The 20,252-nt window shown below is 44.2% G+C and overlaps 1 protein-coding gene across 1 annotated transcript in view; it reads right to left on the minus strand.

The window, feature by feature from the left end:
- Nucleotides 1–20,252, minus strand: part of LOC135944001 (uncharacterized) — a 46,620-nt gene that overhangs the window by 18,931 nt on the left and 7,437 nt on the right. The window contains exons 2-3 of the mRNA XM_065490674.1: nucleotides 11,934–12,116; nucleotides 9,298–11,129 (exon numbers count right to left, since the gene is read on the minus strand). Of these exons, the coding sequence (XP_065346746.1) occupies nucleotides 9,298–11,129; nucleotides 11,934–12,116 (2,015 nt within the window). The remainder of the gene's footprint in view (nucleotides 1–9,297; nucleotides 11,130–11,933; nucleotides 12,117–20,252) is intronic.

Genomic DNA, 20,252 nt, shown 5'->3' on the forward strand with positions numbered 1-20,252 from the left:
AGCATTGTCTCGCGCTTCAATTGTGCAACAGTACAAACGTGCATAAACATAACAATTCCCACTAGAGTCGCACGTCGTTCAGGAAGCGTTTGAGCTTCAAATCGCGTGGATAAACATTTGTTATTGTGTGAAATCGGAGGAGGTTGCAAATGATTATCTGATCATTGTTATCAAAGCACCACGAAAATGCCTTGCTCCACTTTCCAAGCACATTCCATTTCCATTGGAAACGCAATTGTCTTTAATTATAAAACTAAACAAGCCGGTGTAAAGAACTGGTCTTTTAATTACCGCCTTCCTGCTTACAAAGAAGAAATATTTCGTTCTCAAATTTACGACCGCTCGTCTTTTCAAAGAAGTTGCAAACTCCGGCGGAACACAAAAGACGAGAGGCAATGCGCATGGTATATATGGTGGGCGGGTGGTGAGTATGGAAATCTCGAACTAGGGCATCGCACGCTGGCCTTGTGATCGATATGAGTAAGCGGCGGCTCTCCACTCGGATTTTACAAGTCGAGAGAGAAAGAAAAGGAGCATTTTGCCCGTCTGGCCCTTTGTCTTCTTGCTCTCGCGAATTCTAAACATTTTCCGGCTGGGCCTTTGACAGACGAGTCGGTAGTTTTGCGAAAAATTATTGCTGTCTCTTTCTTTCCATTGGCCCTCTCAAATGAAGATTGAAGCTGATCGATGTTCTACTTTGTTAATTTTATATGCAGGTGTTCTTCTCTGTGATGCAAATTTTAAACTTTTTATAAAATGCTAATCTGTCATTGATTAATAACAGCAGGACAATCTTTTAAAGAGGATTGATACTACAAAATCCTGGAAAATGCATGTTGTCAATGCATGAACTCACCCCTTAGGATTCAGTTGAAGCCAAAATATTGACTGTATAAAAAGTTTTGAGGAAAGTGGCTGAAAAGTTAGCTAATGGTGAGGACTGTCTCCTTACTTGAAATCTCATTTTATTTCACAACAAAGAGTCTACCTAAAAAGGTTTCATACGCTTTTGAACAGATCTCGACGAGAGGAATCGAAATCTGCCAAGAAAATGGGGTCAAGCGCTGCAAACTTTGGAGAAAATTTAAAAAATTCGAATTTGGTCCTCTTTTTACTATTGCAATTAGTTAAACAAATTGTTCATTGCATCCAACAATTTAACTTTAAATTTTCGCCTTATGTGTTGATGCATTTTAAATCACTTAATAAATTACTTCATTAAAAAGGAATGTTTTAGATAGTTTTTCATTCCGAATAAACAATTTATTGAGACCACAGAGAAATTCACGGCAATTTGCGGCTTCGCTGACAAATCGTAAGAGAATGAAAACACTACTCACACGCGAGACCACAAATTCGCCGGTCGGAATGCGTCGGCCGCTGATAAAAATTAATTCGGGCGGAATGGACACGGCCGACGGGCTTTGGCTGCGAATCTGGGCGGGCGCCCGTCCAAAAGAGCGACACTAAAAAATGCGCCCGTGCGAGATTTAGTAAATAAGAGCTGGGGCAGGCTCGAGAGGCTGAGAAGGAAAAGGAATGTTATAATATGGATTTTTGTGTCACACGCGGGCAAAAAGCCGCTTTTTGGCTCGCTTGCTTCCTCCCTTTTTCTGACGCTCGAAATGGGTTAATATTTGATATACCGAAAGGAAATGGCCTGAAGTTTAGCGATTCGTGCAAAATGCGATTGAATGTGAAACTTTGCAGCGTTATAAAGTCGTTTATACAAAAGAAGTAGGAATGAATATCGAAGAAAGTTATTGGAAAAGAGTTTCTGCGGCTCAATTTTATCTTTCTCGAGTTTTAAAACTTTTATAAAGGTTCGGGAGGGTTATAAATTATATGAAATATTATTTTTATTTGTTCTATAGAGCCGGTGTTCAACTTTTTACGACTTCCTTATGTGCCATTGAAAGGGGCGCAACGCGGACGATGCCCGGCGCTGCTATGCGATGTGATGTGATTGCTCGCCAATGTAAATAAATGAAAACAAACAGCCGATGGCATTGCTGTCCGCATTTCCAATTGTCTCGTGCGACGAGTGCCAAACCGTCTGATGACTTCATGCAGCGACTTGTGTGAATCACCGCCTAATTTCATGATCGGTTGCTGCAAGGCTTGTAAATACGCCCTCTCCGCGCGCGCGGTGAGACCGAAAAAGCGCCGCGCTCTGTTTACAAAGCGACTCTGCACATATTTGCTCTTTGCATGAGCCGTGATCGCCGTCTATAGATTAAATTAAATTGAAAGAGCAGGGAAATATTTCGTTTCACTCTCTCGGAGCTGCGACGCCGTTTGACATCTGAGAAATGTGAGTGGCCGCGCGGGCAACGCGATACTCGCGAGCAAATCACATTTCCATAACTGCGCACAGTGTAATGAGCGACACTCTTGAACCGAGGATCGAGCGAGTGACTGCTGCCGCTTCAGTTATTCTCGGCACGCCAAATGTACGAATTTCCTGGTGCAAGAGGAGGCACTGAACTTCAATTTTGCTCAGCGAAATTTCTTTCACAACCGTCCGCCAACAAATGAGACGCTGTTTGCGCAATTTTTATTTAATATTTCCACTCTGGCCAACGACATAGAGTGACACTTTCAAAGGCTCTGGCAAATTGTCAAACAACCTTGCGAGTTTAACACTTCATTCTTCATTTCAGGCCCCACCTAGTGCGCAAGCACCGCCAAACTATTTATAACCCTGGTTTTGCACAAACAAACAACACTCCTTTTCTGCCCCCGTATTTGTTTGCATACTCGCAGTGACCAAAAAACCATTGCACCGAATTCCTCCACGCACGTGTTTTGGTTCTGCGAAAAAACCTCAATGGTTGAAGGTCGAGACTTCTTTTTTTTATTGGGATGACGGACGGCCGTGCTGACAAAGAAGCAACTTATTATGCAACCCTTTCTTTCGTGCTGGTGTGTGCGGAGCACGTAGCCAGCCTTTTGCACCCGCTGCCTCTGCTTTTTAAGACTCAATAACGGCCGTCTGCTTATGGCAATGTGCGCGTCGCCTCTTCTGCTAAATACAGTATCGCACGCGAGACTCGATATTTCCGCCGCACGAGCGTGAGCGAGCACGCCAGAGTCAATTTGGACGCCAGCTACACACACAGACAGACTCATGTCAGTCAGAGGGACTTTATGGTGAAACGCGCAGCTATAGGGGGAACGCGATCATATATTATCTCTGCTGACTGTTTCCGTGCAGCCTGTTTTTGCTGGTTGCTGCTGAGGTTTCTGATTAATTTCCACGGGAATAAAATGCTCCCCCTCTATGCGATGACTTTTAATGAGGTCGTCATGAATGTCAAACATGACTTTTGAATTTTGATCGTGTCATCAAACCAATTTGGTGCTAATGCAGGAATGTTTAAATTATTTTCAAGCTCTTATAGAGTGAAATATATTTTGATTGGGATCTGATCATGCAGCTGGAACTTAAAAGATAAAATTCACCATTTTATAATTAATTGGTTTTGCAGGGGAATTAATTTTTATACTGTTTTTACAAATTTTTCGTGATTACTTAAGATTTTCTTTTCAACTGCTATTCGTCACTTAAATCGTCTGGTAATAAACCACTTCCTCATCAAGTATAGCATAGGGATGAAGAAATTAAACAATCCCAATCTAATCTCCGCATTAAAGTGTCAACAGATTATCTAAAAGTTATTATGTCTCGTCAACCAGCGTGTATATTTTATGAGAGAGGCATTTATTTAATTTAATCAATCAGAGAGTGCAGAATGCTAGTGACGCAACGAGTAAACAAACGCAAAAATTTACATGCGTGCTAAGTGGAATTCCCGTTTAAAAGGCGAAAGCAGCTAGCTGAGCGATAACGTCATCACTCATTTAATTCCCTTAGCACGACAACAATAGAGGGGGCATAATGCAATAATACATTCATCTTTTAATAGAAGCCGTCAGCCAATAAAGAGGTGGCGTTGTCCTTGATCTGACCCGTCACACAGCTAATCTACGGCGAATATAAAACGTGCTATCTAAAATTAATAAAAAACGGAAAAGATATCTGTGCGAAAACTGCGCCTTTACGAGCTCCTATATGCGAGCGCAGATAAGCTTATCTCAGGAGAAAAAAATTTCCAGGCATTTTTGCGTCGCGCGACAATCAAATTATGCCATCGCCGAAAGGAATGGATTGTCAATCGATAAATAATTGAGTTGTTGCGACATCAAGCCAGCGGTGTCAGCCGCCCTCATTAAAAAAGAAAGGGTTGCTCGTCGCTTTCTTTTTTTGCATCCCGGCTCGACACGTCTCCCCTCAATTTTATTATTTGGTTATTATCGCGTAACGCTACATATGCGCAGCAGTAGGGCACTTTTTACGCCGGCAACATGTGTGCACCAGCAGAGTGGCATCGGCGGACATGTTCGACGCAAATGTGCTCGGGGCCGGACACCGCGAGTGACCTCCGGCTGCTCGCGTGATTACCGACAAATTCACGCGGCCGTGCGCACATGAAGCGAGCTAATTTGATGCAACTGTGCGAGAGCGCAGCATCCTCCAGTTCTGAATGTATGAAAAGTGGAGCGGACTAGGGATGTGCTTTTAGAATTAAATTTGTGTCATTTCCTTAGATCGTCAAATAAAATAAATTTTCTCTTTATTTGGAAACTCATTTGATGCAGACCAAAAATGGGCCGTTATATTCTTTCAACATTATCTAACAGAAAATTATATGGTTCGTGTTTTGAATGATGTCACCTTGTCAAAACACAAACGTTATCAAGAATTCTTTGTCTGTTGTAAAACCGAAGCTGCAGAGATGACTTTTATTACTTTTTACAAATGTCTCCACCTTTTTGTGGAAGGATTTTTACCAGCAGAACCATCAAATTAAATTTAAAATTGCTGAAGCAAGTGTTTTTCTCCAATTAAACGCAAAAACTGTGCCTCTAATTTCTGCCAAACGACCTGGACTTCAATTTGGAATGTTTATCTACATTTTACTTCGATTATTAATTATTAAAGAGATAAATGCCATTAGAATGAAAACAAAAACGATAAAGAACAAAACGATAGTAAACCGATTAATTCCCTTAACTTGTATCTCACGTCAATTGCTGGTTTAAGAGTTCGTTCACTCTTTCATTAAGTACATATTATTTTCAACACGTAGTTTTCTGCGGCAGACTCACCATCAAGTTGTCGTGGCCCTGGGTGTGCGCGAAGTAGTGGATATCCACGGTGGAGATCCAGCATCTCTGTCGCAACAGGGTCATTTTTCACGGCACGCCCCGACACGCAAGTGGAGCAAGGGGTAAAATCGATCGACTCAGCTGGTGGACGGAGAGCAACTCTGGCACAGGACGAGAAGGTTGATCGTCATCAACGCGGCTTCCGTGGCGCAGTTTCCGCCCGCTTCCAGCGCCAGCAGCCAGCCGACTGACGATGGACCAGAAAAAACGGACGCACGGATGGATTGGGTGAAAGAGCGCGAATGGGCTTATCAGACGCGAGGATCACCTCTCTGCCAGTCAGCGCCGCGCGAAATTACGCGAGCCGGGCTCATCATCAGCGGCACACTCGCGTATGAAATCATCATTAGAGCGCCGCGAGAGAATGAGGGAACCCACCTTTGTTCGCTTCAATGGCGAGTGGGGAAGTGAAAAAACGGCGCAATTGTGCCATTTCTCGTCTTATTCGCAGCTGTGCGAGGAATTGTAACTGTTTTCGCGGATGTAGATGAATCCAGAGGAGCGGCACACGTTTTGATGCAATTTTCGACACACAATCATGTGATTTCCCTGCATGAGCTGAATTTTCTGTAATTACGCGGGTCTAATTGGATTGCAGGAGGTTGAGAACCTGTTTTGCGGTTGCCACCGCTTCGATTTAGTAATTTGCACGGAACATTTGCAATTTTATGCAGAATTGCTAAAAACTAATAGACTATTTTCATCTAGCGATTTGTCAGTTGCGTGAAGCAGAACCAGAATGTGCAAAAGTGGCTAATGGCATCATGATTCAACAATTAACTTTCATTTTGTGTTGTTAATTATTGCATTACAGGTAGAAAATTGACCAGCGTTAGAGGAAATTATGACGTAGAGGTTAAAGAACTTCATGATCCATGAAAATGTTGCAAGAGCTGATTTTTAGAAAAGAAAGGTAATTTTGTGAGCCTTGTTTTTGTTTATTTTTATCTCCAATAGCCACCAGTATTGTACATCTTATGTATCTGAGGAAATTATTGATGATTTCTATAATAAAAACCACTGAAAACTATTCAACTTCATTACCTCGTAAGTAAATTGTGGAAAACTTCATGAATTTCAAGAAAAACTGAAGCTCTGGAAATGTGGTAACCAAAGCACGCATAATCAAGATAAATATTGAATGTGACAGTCAGAGAAGAAGCATTGTTACTTGAATACGGAATGAGCTTTAAGACATTCGACAAATGACTCGAATGTTTACTCAATCCTCCATGGATGAAAACTGATTTTACCTTTCATTATAAACAGCAATAAACGATTTCCATTTATTGGGGACAAACCACTTTCGAAAGAGTTTGTCAAGGGGTATATTAAGCGTCTTAATTTTCACACTGCCCAGTCACATCTTCAGTGCAATCTCAGGTTCGTGCGGCTCATGCACCTATCTCATTCGTTTTATTTCCTACCGTCTGCGTGATTCAAGCCGCCTCAAATAGCGTGCTGCGATTAAATGAGTGATTTTTCGGCCTCGTTCACGTGCGCGTGGAAAAGCATTGTTCACGACCAACATACAGGTGGTGCCCACTAATTGATTTTTCTCATTTTTTCCGAGCAGCCGTGAGCTCTCGCTCGCTCGCTCGCTCTCTCGCTTTAGTTCGTGCAGATTTTCGCGTCGGCCGACGCGGCAGACCAAAATTAAATCGTGCTGAAATAAAAGCATTCTTTTGCGGTGAAATGGGCCACCACCGTCTGCTGTCCTACTCGCTCTCTTCTATCCGAGACCGAATCTTTCGAGACGGCCGCCTGTCTGCCTGTTGTCTCCCTGGCGCCCCATTCTCTTCTTTTTCTCCGCTCTGAATTTGAGCTGCATGCGGTCGATCCACCCGCAGAGTTGCGGGTGCTGCGCGATCCACGTCCGTGATAACGCAATTTTTTGAGCTGGATGTGGGTGAAAATGAATTAACCGTTCGTTCATTTCGGAATTCCATCACGAGTGAATGTGTTTTACATAATGCAACGAACTCTGGCCCTTTAATTCTCAATTGTCTAAATATTTGACGCGTACAAAAGAGGCATCAGCTGTTCCCTCCTTATTCTACGTGTCGGTCCCGCCTTCTCATCAATATTCACAGCAACAAGCTTCCTTCTTATCCACACAAGTCATCCGTGCCCATCTCTGAAGAACAAAAAATGTTTGGAAGACAAAGTATCGCAAGCAGCCCTTTTATTTTCATGATCTCGACAGCGAGCCGAACATTTCTGACTTTTTTAATCTCGGCTCGGCACGTTCGCTCTTTCGACTGATCGATCCGCGGCTCTGCAGCAAGAGGCTGCTGCAAAAACGGTGTAATATAGTGTGCGCCGGTTAATCCACCTGCGAGTGAAAGGTTTTTGCAGGCGGATTGAATAACCTCGGGTCGCCGAGTTTACTGATTCAAAGCGCTTTGCATTTTGATCACAGTGGAAAGTGGCAGCTAACATAATCCGCCCGACTGATTTACACTCACACGTGTCCACCGCAAAACAGAAAGTGTTACAAAGTGCAGGCAGCGTGTAGCAAGTGCACTTTTCAATCGGTGGCTTGATGAATGTAAATTGTTCGGAATGAGGGGTCAAAGTGGCTTCGTCCTTTGCTCTTGAGAGGAAACAAAAAAGGGGGAACGAGACGACACACACATGTGTCGCTCGGCTTTTTATCCATTCTGCGCAGCGCGTGAATGAAGCTGCAGGCAGATATTTTTTGTAATGCAAGTAACAATACGGAATTTTCCTTTTCACTGGGTGCGGGGCTGCAGCCCCCTTTGAAAGCCAAATAGCAACCTTGCGTGCTCAACACATGTTCCACTTCTTCATTTCTGTCAGCGTGCATTTAAAGGTTTATAACCGCGCGCACGGCCCGGCGGGTGGGTGGAAGGGAAGACGGGCCATTCACGAGCAGAGAAACGCATCAACGACAGGAAAACATCGGCACTAAAAATTTTACTCCACAAACACGGCGGCAGTAACGAGGGCTGTTATAATTTTACTCCGCCGGCGCGGAATCTTATGGGTCGCGAGATTTGTACGCACAGCGCGGAGCAAACAAAGGTCACGAGAAAAGAACTTTCTGCGTGTGGTATAAAGGCAACCAAATGAGCAGCTTTGTTAAAAACACGCCTCGTTTAACGAAAATGTCGAGATAACCTCAAGCTTTCCCTTTCTCTGAAACTGAAAATAACGTCATTGTGGGGGTAAAACTCTTTGATAAAACTTCTTGGCACGGTGTCTGGAAAGCGCATATCAAATAAGATTCGAACGAGCGGCGAGATGAAAGGTGGCGGCAGCCGGAAAATTCGACGGCGCCACTTGATTAGGTGCTATTTGCATGAGAATTTCGGCCTGCTACTGCTGCTGCGAGAGAGTTCCGCATATGACGCAGAGAACAAAACCGAGAGACCGTCGCATTGTACGCGGCGAACGGATGGATGCTCTCGCTGGTTGGGTCGTGTGCGTGACCTATATAGCCGACGGAGCAGCATTGTGGGCCCGAGCGTTCGACAAATGCGTGCGGCTCTACGTATTGGCGGATTAATAAAAGGCAAAGCGGATTTTCCACCAGGCATTTTTCCATTCAAGTCGGGAAAGTGGGAGGCGGCCGACGGCGCCACACAATTGATTTTGATGCCGCTCTCCGCCCTGCAACGGCGCCCATTGTTTCTTTGTTGCCGCCAATTAACATGCGTCTTTTTCGGGACGGATGCTGCTATTTTCGGCGGAGAAAACGCTGCACGGGCGCGGTCTCGAACGATCGCAGGAAATCTGCTTCGGCGGGTCAGTTTTTTATGCGGCCAAATTATATTACACGACGCTTAACGAGGCGGCTGCTGATGCTGCTGCACGGTGTTCGCGAAACAAAGTGTTGCTGAGAGGCTCGCGAGGTGCAGCACCTCTTGCTTAATAATCGCGTCAAATCGGCCGCGGGCCGTATTAGTGCGCCAGTGCAGAGATTAAAATACCGCGCGCGCTGGAGTAGTAAAATAATAGTCGGGTTCATTCATGGTTAGAAAGTTTCCCACAATTCTTGCCTAACAAATACGGAATATTAAAAAATGAGTCGGGACTCACCTGAATTGCTGCCTTGTTTTCGTCGTCGAGCAAGAACTCCATGGACTTGGCCCTGGGGTCGTCGGAGGCCGGCGGCCGCGCGACAGACAGCGACAGGTGGTGTCCCTGCGGGGCGGGTTCGCTGATGTCGATCTCGACGATGTTCATGGTGGTGATGTTCACCAGGCTGGACGCCTTCTTGCCGGGCCCTGCTGCGGCTGCTGCACGGGCGGGTGTTTCGTCGCCGCCTCCATTACTGCCGAGCGCGCTATCGATTTTCTGCTTCGCACCCAGCTCGCCGGGCGCTGCTGCCTCCGGCCTGCGCCGCCCCACGATGCCGAGGAGGCGCGATTTCGGCGGGCCCACCGGCGGCAGCGGCGGTCGTTCCTTCCTGCACCCTCCGCCCAGCTGCTCCTCCAGGTTGGACAACTCGGCGGCCGTCTGCTCCACCGAGTGGATCGCCTCGGCGGTCGTCACGTCCTCCTGCGACGACTGCTTCTGCTGCAGCTGCTTCTTGCCCTTGGACTTGCGGAACGAGAAGCGCTGGAAGAAGCTGCCGAACCTGTTGCTTTTGCTCGTCTTTGGTGACTCGCTGCCGCCGCCGCCGCCACCACCACCGCCGCCGGTGCTGTCCTTCTTGAGCACCTCCTCGGTGATCTCGCGCGGGGGTGGCATGTCCCACGCGGTCACCGCAGCTGGCTCGCGCACCGGCACCACCGACATGCTCTTCTCGGACAACAGGTTCGGGGCGCTGCTGTAAAACAGCGGGCCGGAGTCCTGCTGCTCCGGGACCAGGTCCTCCTCCTCCTCCTCCTCTTCCTGGTCTACGCTGAGGTCGCTGTTGAACTGGACGAGAGTCAGTCGCGGAGGTTCCGCCGCCCAACAGTGATGGTCAGCACGCACCGCCTCCTCTTCCTGCACTGCATGGGTGTGTCCGTCGTCGTGCCGATCATCGGCGGTCGCAGCAGCCTCGCGTCCCCCCTCGAATTCCTCTAAATTTAACTCCGCCACCGCCTCCCCTACCGCCGGATGCGTTGGAGGTTCAAAAGACGACACGACCACGACTCGCTCTCGCGCCGCTGCCGGCGCGTCTGCCGCTTGTTTATCCATGTGTTCGTCAGCTTTCACTTCGTCCTCCTCCTGCTGTTGCTGCTGCGGCTCGACGTCGGCGGCGGCGGCGGTGGTGGTGGTGGGCAGCGCCGCGGTGTCGGTTTGCCGCACGTCGCCGAAGCCGCTGTCCTCGCTCAGGTTCTCACTCGACTTCTTGGGCTTGTCCAGCACCTCGTCGCACTCCTCCTCCTCGTCCAGGCCGGCGCAGTTGAGAGACGTCCGACTCGGACGCACCACGTGCAGCAGGCTGTCGAAACTGCGATACGAGCGCATCCGCGTTCGGCCAAAGCTGCTGGACAGTTTGTGTCGCTTGTCCAAAAAGTAGGACTCGTCGTCCGAGGAGGAGCTGCAGCCGGCCGTGCTGGACGTGGACGCTTCTTCCAAACTGTCCTTGAGTGGCGAGTTGCACCTGCGGCGGCTGCCGTTCGTGTCCAGCGAGTCGAAGCTGAAGCTGGAGAAGGACGGCGGCTGCGAGTCTCCGTAGGAAAAGGGCTTGTCGGAGGCGCTGGTGCGGAAAACGAGCGTCGCACCCTCGTCGAGCAGCTCCTCCTGGGAAAGCGCCTGCTCGAGGCACTCGAATTGCAGCAGGCTGCTCGAGCGGGACAGCGACTGGGGCTCGACGGGCGCGGGCTCGGGGCTCGGCGCGCGGGCCCGCGGGGGCACCGGAGGGGCTTCTCTCTTTCTCCGCTTCTTTGGCACGGCAACGTCCCTCTCGGACTCTGAGCCGCTATCGCAGCTCGCTCCTGTGGGCATGCAAACGGGTTGCGGTTCATTGTGCGTGATGCGAATACGCGCGGACACTTAATATGACATTATCCGATTTCGTCTGTGATATGCCACTTTGCAAAAAGCAAGAAGACTAGAATGTAATGACTCAGTCAGACGGGGAAGAATTCTAAATATGGAGACGGAGTTTTGGTGTTTTTGCCATAATCAAGTTTCCTTAAGTTCAGATTTTATGGCGCGAACAGCATTGAAATTAAAAGAGAAGGCTCGGAATCTGAGAAGATGTCTTTTTTCTCAGTGGGGTGCCAAAAGTTAAGAAAGTATACTGGCGAATTCAATTCATATTACTTATCAAATTAATGTTTATAATTTTATCAGAATTTAAATGATGAGGGAATAACCACAAATAGTTTGAGTTATCTCGTGATATAGGGAAATTAGTATCAATTAATTAATTAAATGTCCAGTATAAAGAGGAAATATTTATCAGTTATTAAAAGTTAATTAAAATGATAACTTTTTCCTTTATCACACAATCATTACACTAAAGCCTTTGTTTATGGCATACCTGTTACATGTAGAAGCTCATATACACACAGTATAATTCAATTTGCTTAAGAAGAGAACGTATAGGTTGCATGCCAACGACATAATAAGGTCAACTTGAATTACGTTCAAACTTTTCAAAAAATATACTTAAACAAACAATTTAAGAAATTTCTTCAAAATATTGGTAAATAATTAAATAAGATATTACTATATATGGAGAAAAATCTATTCATTTACTGATAATCAAAGTAAAATTGAATTAAATTACTCACCGGGACTAATGTGAATGACAGACTCAAAGTCGTCTTCGTCGGACGAATTGTCTGACTTGTACGAACAGTCAACTTCGGAGTCAGTACTTTGCAGGTCGTCCGAGTTTTCTTCGAAAATCGTCTCGAGCACTACGAAGGTGGAGGAGTTGTTGGCGCCGCTCGTCTCTTCCACGCCATCTGTATCTGAAACAGAGAACCGCGTGGCGTTAACTCTTTGAGCACCGAAAGGTAGAACGACACCTGTGCGCGGCACGCCAAGCAAGCACTCAGCCGTTCGCCCAGGGGAAAATGCACTGCAGGAAATCCTTCGCATGCACGACCACCGCAAATTACATAAAAAAAGGCAAAAGAGACCGTGGCTTGGCGAAAGATGAGAGTGCATGGTCACCTTGAACCAAAGGAGCGTGCGGAAATTTCAGAGGCTGCACCTACTTGAAAACAAGCAAATATTTTTATATGTACGTGTTTACAGCGTTCTCTGCACGCGCTCCTTCAGCAAAGAACAATGACCTGGATTTAAGGGCGTGAACGCGTTACGTGACTGCGAAAATATTATTTCCAGAAGCATGGCATTCGTGTAATCAATTAAATATAATATATAGAGCAAGTTTGCGTAAAAACGGCGTCAGTTAAATTACGGGATAATTAGATCTGAAGGCACGACCACACAATAAAAGCTATAAAACAATTTCAGTTTGAGATTTGACCACCAGAAAATTGTTCGACGAAAATTGGATTAAAGAAGTTAAAACTGACCGATTTATAAAACCTTTAGTTCAAAAGTAATAAAAAACCTTTGTTTTACTCAGAACGGTAAGAATCGTTAAACACAACACAAAGAAAATACATTTACATTTAATATTTAAGATTTTGTTCACATTAATTCTTTAATCAATCTATTTCATCATTTGAAATTCTTAACAACAATATTTTCGTCATTATTTTATTAAAAATTTCATCGAATCCTTTACTGTTCAAACAGCCTAAAGTAAAATAGCTCAGAGTTGGTTTTTTGAGTGGATATCGGTACATGGGGACAGTTGAAAATAAATTGTGTTGGATGCAATAAACAATTTGTTTTGCTATTAAAAATTACCAAAAACGGACCTAGTACAGAAAAAAATCAAATTTTCTCCAATATTTATAGCGCTTGGCCCTATTTTCTTGGCTGATTTCGATTCCTCTCGTCGAGATCTGTCTAACACAGCGTTTTCAGGAATCTCTTTGATGGGAAATAAAATCAGATTTCAAGTAAGGAGACGCACTCCTCGCCATTTGAAAAGCATGGCTAACCTTTCAGCCACATTTATCAGTCAATTTTGGCTTCAACTGAATCCTAAGGGTTTGCAACAACGATTTTCCAGGATTTTGCGGTATCAATCTCCTTTGAATGCGTCCAGTTTTTACTAACGAATATGTGAATGAGACGTCTTTATCATTTCTGGGGAATTATGGTTCTCGGACGTGCTTCTGGAATCAATTAGCGAGCAAAACAAAGGCTGTGATTATTCCACTCGTGATGTCACCTCAGCCATAGCCTCGGATATTGAGTTTCAGCGCACGAACGCAAACTGCTCAAATCGGCGCGATGAGTCAAACGAGGCATCTCTTTCTTTTTGTTCGGCAGCCGTTTACCGGTTCTGGCACATCAGATATTGGTCACCAATTCTTTTCGTTTAAGCATTCACGATGCGCGTCCGCAGGATTTCAATTAGCATATGTGATTATTGCACTCTCTCTGCCGCAGCTGCTGCTGCTGGAACACGCACGTTTCAGAATTGCAGCCCATCACATATCACATCTGATTATACTCTGCGCCATGCACTTGTGAAAGTCAAGATTTAATCGACACTTACCATATTCGGTATTCATAAAGTTATAAGTGTGCTGTGCATCAGTGATAAAAAAGAGACATTTATTACAACAAAACATGACTTTTTGCTGTAAATGTCTACACCCATATTCGGCACTTGACGATGACACATTTTTTCCAATTGGAAAGGGGAAGTGAAATCTCCATATTTTATTATCAAAGAGTTGCAGAGAATTAATAAACAAAAAGAAACAATTAATGATAAAAGGTTTTTTAATGAGATTAGCACGCACTTGAACTGGAACTGATAATTCATTTAGTGCGAAAGAAGCTGTCTTTTCCCTTAAGAGCTTCTAAACCTCTAATTTATGAATGAGGGCGCAGAAACAACGCCACTCAGCAATTTCGTTCGTTCAGAGAGCAATGAATATGCAAAATTTACGCACAATGGTTTCTAATTTTCATAACAAAGCGCTCATCCCGCACATCCTTTCCAATCCGCGATTATTACCTCAAGTGACCGCTATTGTGCTTCCCACGCGCAGTCACAAAACAATATATATGTTATTTTAGCAGTGCGTCCATTTGCATATTGAATGGTGGGTTCAATAAATCTGTTGCAGGTGACTAACTGGTTTCACTATTAGCAAATCGGCGACCGTACGGAACTGTTGAATTCGGCCTCGATGATGTGACAAATTGGGCGCCAGTCTTGCGAATAGGCAGTCGCTCGAGGAAGCGCGTCCAAGTGAATATTTAATCAGCACCGGGCCATTGCGCACGAAAACTCTCGTTAGTTGGGCAATGTTTTGTCTATTGCAACTATAAATAATTGGATCTATTCTCAACCTAATTAGCCTAGCTGGAGGTCTCGGTTACTTACAATTAGTTTCGAATTTCGTTTTCTATTTCGGATTGTTTGCAAACAAATAGACGAAGTGAGAGTGGCAGGAACCATAAACAAAAAACATATTATACTATTCGTCTGTTTGGTTCTGCTTAGGCAATCGCGAGAGATATCAGCACGCAAAAGCACAGTTGGATAACACTTTTCTAAAGATGGCATCGTGCTTTATTGAAGTCTTTGACTGCGTGCTAGAATTTAGCTTCACGCTTCCGTGACACGCTAATTTGGTTTTTGAAATAACTGCTGCGCGGCTGTTAATTCAAAATGGTGCCTTGTTTTGTTTCAAAGGACAATTTGTTTTGAATTAAATAATATCATTTCAGTAGAGGTCTAAGCCGAATTTTTCGCCCGACGGCTGGCGCGGCTGACAATATTTCAAACGTGAAGTTTGATAGTGCTTAACGGAAGCGGCTGGCTGAGACCTCTAAATTTCAGTAATCGAGGTTAATTAGATGAATATTTTAAAAGATAATTAAAATAACTGCTTCAAGCTGATCAAAATCACAGTAAAATTAAAAATGATATTTTTTCAAATTAATATGATTATCTTTTAATTAACGACCGAAGCATTATCAAGATTTAGAGTACAGTTTTGTAAATTCAATTTCACAATAATTATTGTAATGCCGTGTCAAACACACAAGAAAAAATTTCAGAATGCAGCTCCCCACCCCAAGAAAATCTGACGTGGTGGCAATAAACTTGGTGGCACACAAACTGTGTGTATAATGATTGCACTTTCTCAGCTGCTTTGACATTCTCCATTCAAACACTATGAATGAAATAGTTTGTTCTTTCACTGTGCAACGCGATCCACATCCACACACAACAGGCATCGTCTGCTCATATAAATATCGATCGGAGCAGTGAAAGACGCCGCCCGCCGCCGTTTCTTTTTTGCATTGTGTGAGCGTCTCGTGTATTTGCAATTAGTGCATGCCAAATTATGCAGCGTCAGACGTGAAGGGAAACTCGTCGGCCGGCAGCAAAGAGCACACAAGTCTCAGCCGCCTCTCTTGAGCTGCAGCCGGCGAGAGGAAAGAAAAGGAAGATGCTATCTCGTGCAAAGCAAAGAGAGTGAAATGGTGAAAGGCTTCTCTTGATCCGAATGTCTTCGTCCTGCTGGAGCGTTGAACTCGCCGCGAACACACGCGAACACGCCAACGCGCTTTATTTTGCAGAATATTGCCAATTATGAAAGTGGGAAGTGGATTTTATCTAAATTATAGCTACACAACCTGAAAGACTGCTAGTGGTCCATTCCGTTCCCTAGCAAATTGAGAGCGAGAAAAAGAGCAAATAATGGAAGGTTGAAGAGAACAGCGCCTATTTCAAGAAATAATGAAAACTCTTGTGTGTAACTGAACTTCAGAGTTCGTAAAAATTGTAGATTGAATTTTTAAATACCAATTACTGGTTTAGTCGATTGAGGAAGCATTATTTTTATGTTGCAAAAATGCTTCCTTAATTGATTTAAATTGCTTGCGATGAGCACCAAAATAATTACTACATTAGAAATTATCATAATTGCTCAACTTAACACAAAACACTGTACACGCAACGCTTGAACTGCGTAAATAAACTTGGCTTTGAGAGCTTTGAGTAATTCCCATCAACGGAAAACAATGCAAGGCAATAGTCTTGCTTCGTTTTTTAATAACCGCATGCTCTCTCTCTCTTGCTTTACAAGTTTTATAACCGTCGCATCCTTTTGTATATGCGTAATAAAAGTCAACGCAACTTTTCATGCTGCACTCGTCTTATTGCTGCGAACATTGCTCGTGACATTCCATTCCCCTCTGCAAATTTACCGTAAAAAAATACTCCAAAACCTGAGCATTGGAATGATAACAGTCTCCCCTTCTCTCTCAGCATGACATAATTCCTGTCACTTGTTAAAAAAGTGCTGGTAAAGACTGTCCTTTTTATCAGCCTTCGTGTGGCTTCTGGTGCGTGTAGACTGACACTGGCGCACTTCCTGTTTTAAATTGAATAAATATCGGTGCGCATCAGCAAAGTTTGGAAACCTGCAATGTTCCCCGGCATAGATAACAGTTCATTTGTTGTCGTTCCGGTTGCTTTATATGCTTTGGTCGGTAATATCAGGATAGTATCTATTGCTTAAATGTTTGATTAGTTTTATTTTCCGTTGTCAGCATAATTAATTATAATATAAAATGGATTATTTTCCCTCTTGGTATTTTGTATGATTTCTTTTGGACGAGGGGATGTATATGAAGTAAAAGAAAATACGTAAAGTGATTTCATCGACTTGCCAATAAACTTGAAAAGATGAAAGTTGTATATAGTCAACTCATTTTTAATTCCACATTGTTAAATCTATAAGCCGCAAATAATAAAAAATTTACTGTCCGAGATACCAGTAAAACATTAATTATTATTTGATTACGTTATTTTTAAATTAAATAATGCTTCTTGATTAGATCGACTAAAATAACACTATTTAGGTTATCTTATTTTCATTAATTCGATGCGTTTTTACTTGTTCTGGTTTAGTTTTCTCGCACAGCGTGTGCTATAGCTCAATAGTAGTCGTTATTGCAGCAATAAATAAGCAAGTCGGTGATAATGGCATGTGTGTGCGGTTGAAACTCCATACTTTTTGCGGCAGACGAGTAATTAAGCAAGTAATGCCTTCGCATGAAAAAGGCGATAAAAACCTCTTAGACGCTCAATTGAGCATCTTCTGCTGCTCGCGGAGGTTATTAAGCCGGCTGCTTCACACATTGCGCACTAAAATTCGCTTTACTGCTATGGCAATTTTTTCCTCTTCACCGGCCAAGCCTGGAATTAAATTGAGTTTTGAATGGACCAATGCTATGCCCGCACCAAATAATTAAAATTATATAGCTTTGAGGATCGAATGAGACACCTTCATCTTCAGATCTTCTCTTTTATATTTTGCGGCTCTACATTTTGAGTGATGCAACGATTGATTTTTATCATGAGCGCTTTTGCACAACCTTTGACCTCAAGTTTAGGTTGTAAATTAAGCTGTTGCAAAACTGAAACAATAAAGTTTCTCTTGAATGAGAACTTTCAACGATAATGGAGTTTGAAAACCGACGAGAATTCTTAAATGGACTGAATTTATTCAAGAAACTGTTTTGCTATCTGATTGAGCGAGTGCATTGTGCTGCTGTCGTATAAAAGGGAGGCAAAAAAGCTCGCCGCAAGAATTCGTTTGCCTTGTCATAAAAGATTACTTCAAACAATTCTACTTAAGCAAGAAATGCATTCAAAGCTTTTTGTGACGACAGCTAGTTGTCTATAGATTAAATCTCTCCAGGAATGCCATAATTTATAATTTGTTCCCTTCCATTTTTTCCCTATTATGATGTTAAGTAACGAAAAATGGAAGTTATGTGACTGTGGTAGTCCTTGACCCAACAGCAAGACATCGTTCACAGGGAACATTTCCACTCTGTGAAAAGGTGAACAAAAGAGCCGCATGAAATGTCACAAAGACCACCGGGGGCTGGGCTGCGATCTGGGTTGGTTCCCGCCAGTCAGAAGTCAATATGGCGTCGAAATAATGGAGACCAATCAGAAGACGATCCAGCAGCCAATCCGATGCGACAAAAAAGAGGCGTTCCGATAATTTCGTTCCTGCGTATTTTGTTAAATATCCATTAGCCTGACGTGCCATCTAATGGTCGATTCGCCAATTACCGGGCTAATTAGATGTTAGTAAAGAAACAAAAACAAAAACATTCATTGTGCTGACGCTATTTTCATGATAAATTTTCCAAGCCAATCTCATTTTACGTTTTTAACTTTCCCGCCATACTCTACCAGACGCCATGTCTGCGCGTCGCGTGAATCCAGCCCCCGGTGACAAAGGCTAATTAGTAATTACTTTCCCCTTTCCCCTTTTCCGAGCTCTGTTAGAAAGCAATTCGTCGGCACGGCAATAATCACCTCACGTGCGAGTGGACAATTGTGTTTCCTGATAAAGCAGGTGACTCGCCCTACATAGCGGAGTGGAAAGGAAAAATAATGCAGCCCTGAATCGTGCGGAATGCTTGCGCGAATTTGGGCAAAGCATGTGCCTCATTAAACGATATCAAAAGTGGTTAGGGCGCAATAATCAAGCAAAAAGAGGCCCAACGGTCTTTAAATTACTCTCGCTTTTTAAATGGCTCGCGTCATCATCTCTCATTATGCCTCGAATGGGAGAGCGACGCACGTGTCCTTCAAGCAGACAATAATATCGAGCTACAATTCCTGGTCGGCCGGGCCGATGCGCGGAAAGTCCTTGGACCCGCCCTGCGTCGTGCAGTTGCAATCACCCGTCATGTACGAGAGCTTCAACTTGCATGTGTTTGCTGGGCCTGGTGAGATCATCGGCTCGTTTGACATCATTGGCGCGGGCAGAAGCAGTGCAGCACCGTTAGTGCGCTCATTATTTGCGCCTCGAGAGTTTCGTCCGCTAAGCGAGAGGCAAGAGAATTCCGTGCTGCCCAGGTGAACCTCTATACACCTTCGGAATGGAGAACGGAATGCCTGCGAAACACGAGAATCACCTTTGTGCACCTCAATGGAGAGGAGGCAGCGGAAATTCGCAATATTTGATTCACAAGTGTCCCGAGGAAATATTTGACGAAGAAAGTGACAACCGGCAAAACAAACTCAACACTCGCCATCGACGTCGACGTCGCACTCTATACTTTTCTTTAATTAATGATGAGAAGTGGAATTGCGTCATCGGCCTGCTGACTAATAAAGCAGAAAAATAAACGAGGTGGATTCGGCGGCCTCATTCTCGCGTCTGCGTCTGTGGTCACGCGCCTCTCCAATTAAAATCAATCTTTAATTGTGCGGCCTCGAATTTAATGCACAATTTCATTTGTTCTGACGAACAGCCTCTTTCCGCGCACTAGCCTAATGTAACTGTTCTGTTCTGCCCGGCGCGGTGAGCGAATCAGGTTTTTAATTTAATTTGTGTGCGTGCCGACTGCTTTTCGACGCAATAACTCATTTCTCAACGCTGGCAAGCATCTCCGTTTCCCGTCGAAACAAAGAGGGCCTTCCGAATTTTTATCTGTTATTTGCTCTGCGGAAATCGTGACTATCGATTTCGAATCGAGTGCTTCGGTGAGAAATGCGGAGCTATACCCACCACGAGGTGGAATCCAGCACAGAGAAGAAACGGTTTTTCTTCTAAATATAATCAGTGGCACGCAGAGCAGCTCCTGACGGCGCGCATTGTTACAAAGTCAGCAGGAAATCGAGAAGAATCAATTGGAAGGCAAGAGAGAGGCCATGTCTTCGAAATTGTACAGTAGGAGAGTCACGTACAATTCGCGAAAAGCACAGCGAAAATAAATAAACAAAACGTGTTTTGTTCTTGATCCAGTTCAAAGAACTCTGAATCAGGTTTCCATGAACTGTTGCATTTTGTTAAAGAAAATTAGAATGCGACTGACAATGAAATTTCTCCTCCTCCTCCTCCTCCACCTTGATAAGCCAGTGTCAGCTTCCTCATTAATTAGTTGAACTAATGATCGGTTTTCGTAACATTAATAACCTCCTGGCGCAGATTTTGCAACTTCCTCTTTTGTTCAGTTATGAGAGT

The sequence above is a fragment of the Cloeon dipterum genome, chromosome 4, assembly GCF_949628265.1.
Source record: "Cloeon dipterum chromosome 4, ieCloDipt1.1, whole genome shotgun sequence".
NCBI lineage: Eukaryota > Metazoa > Arthropoda > Insecta > Ephemeroptera > Baetidae > Cloeon > Cloeon dipterum.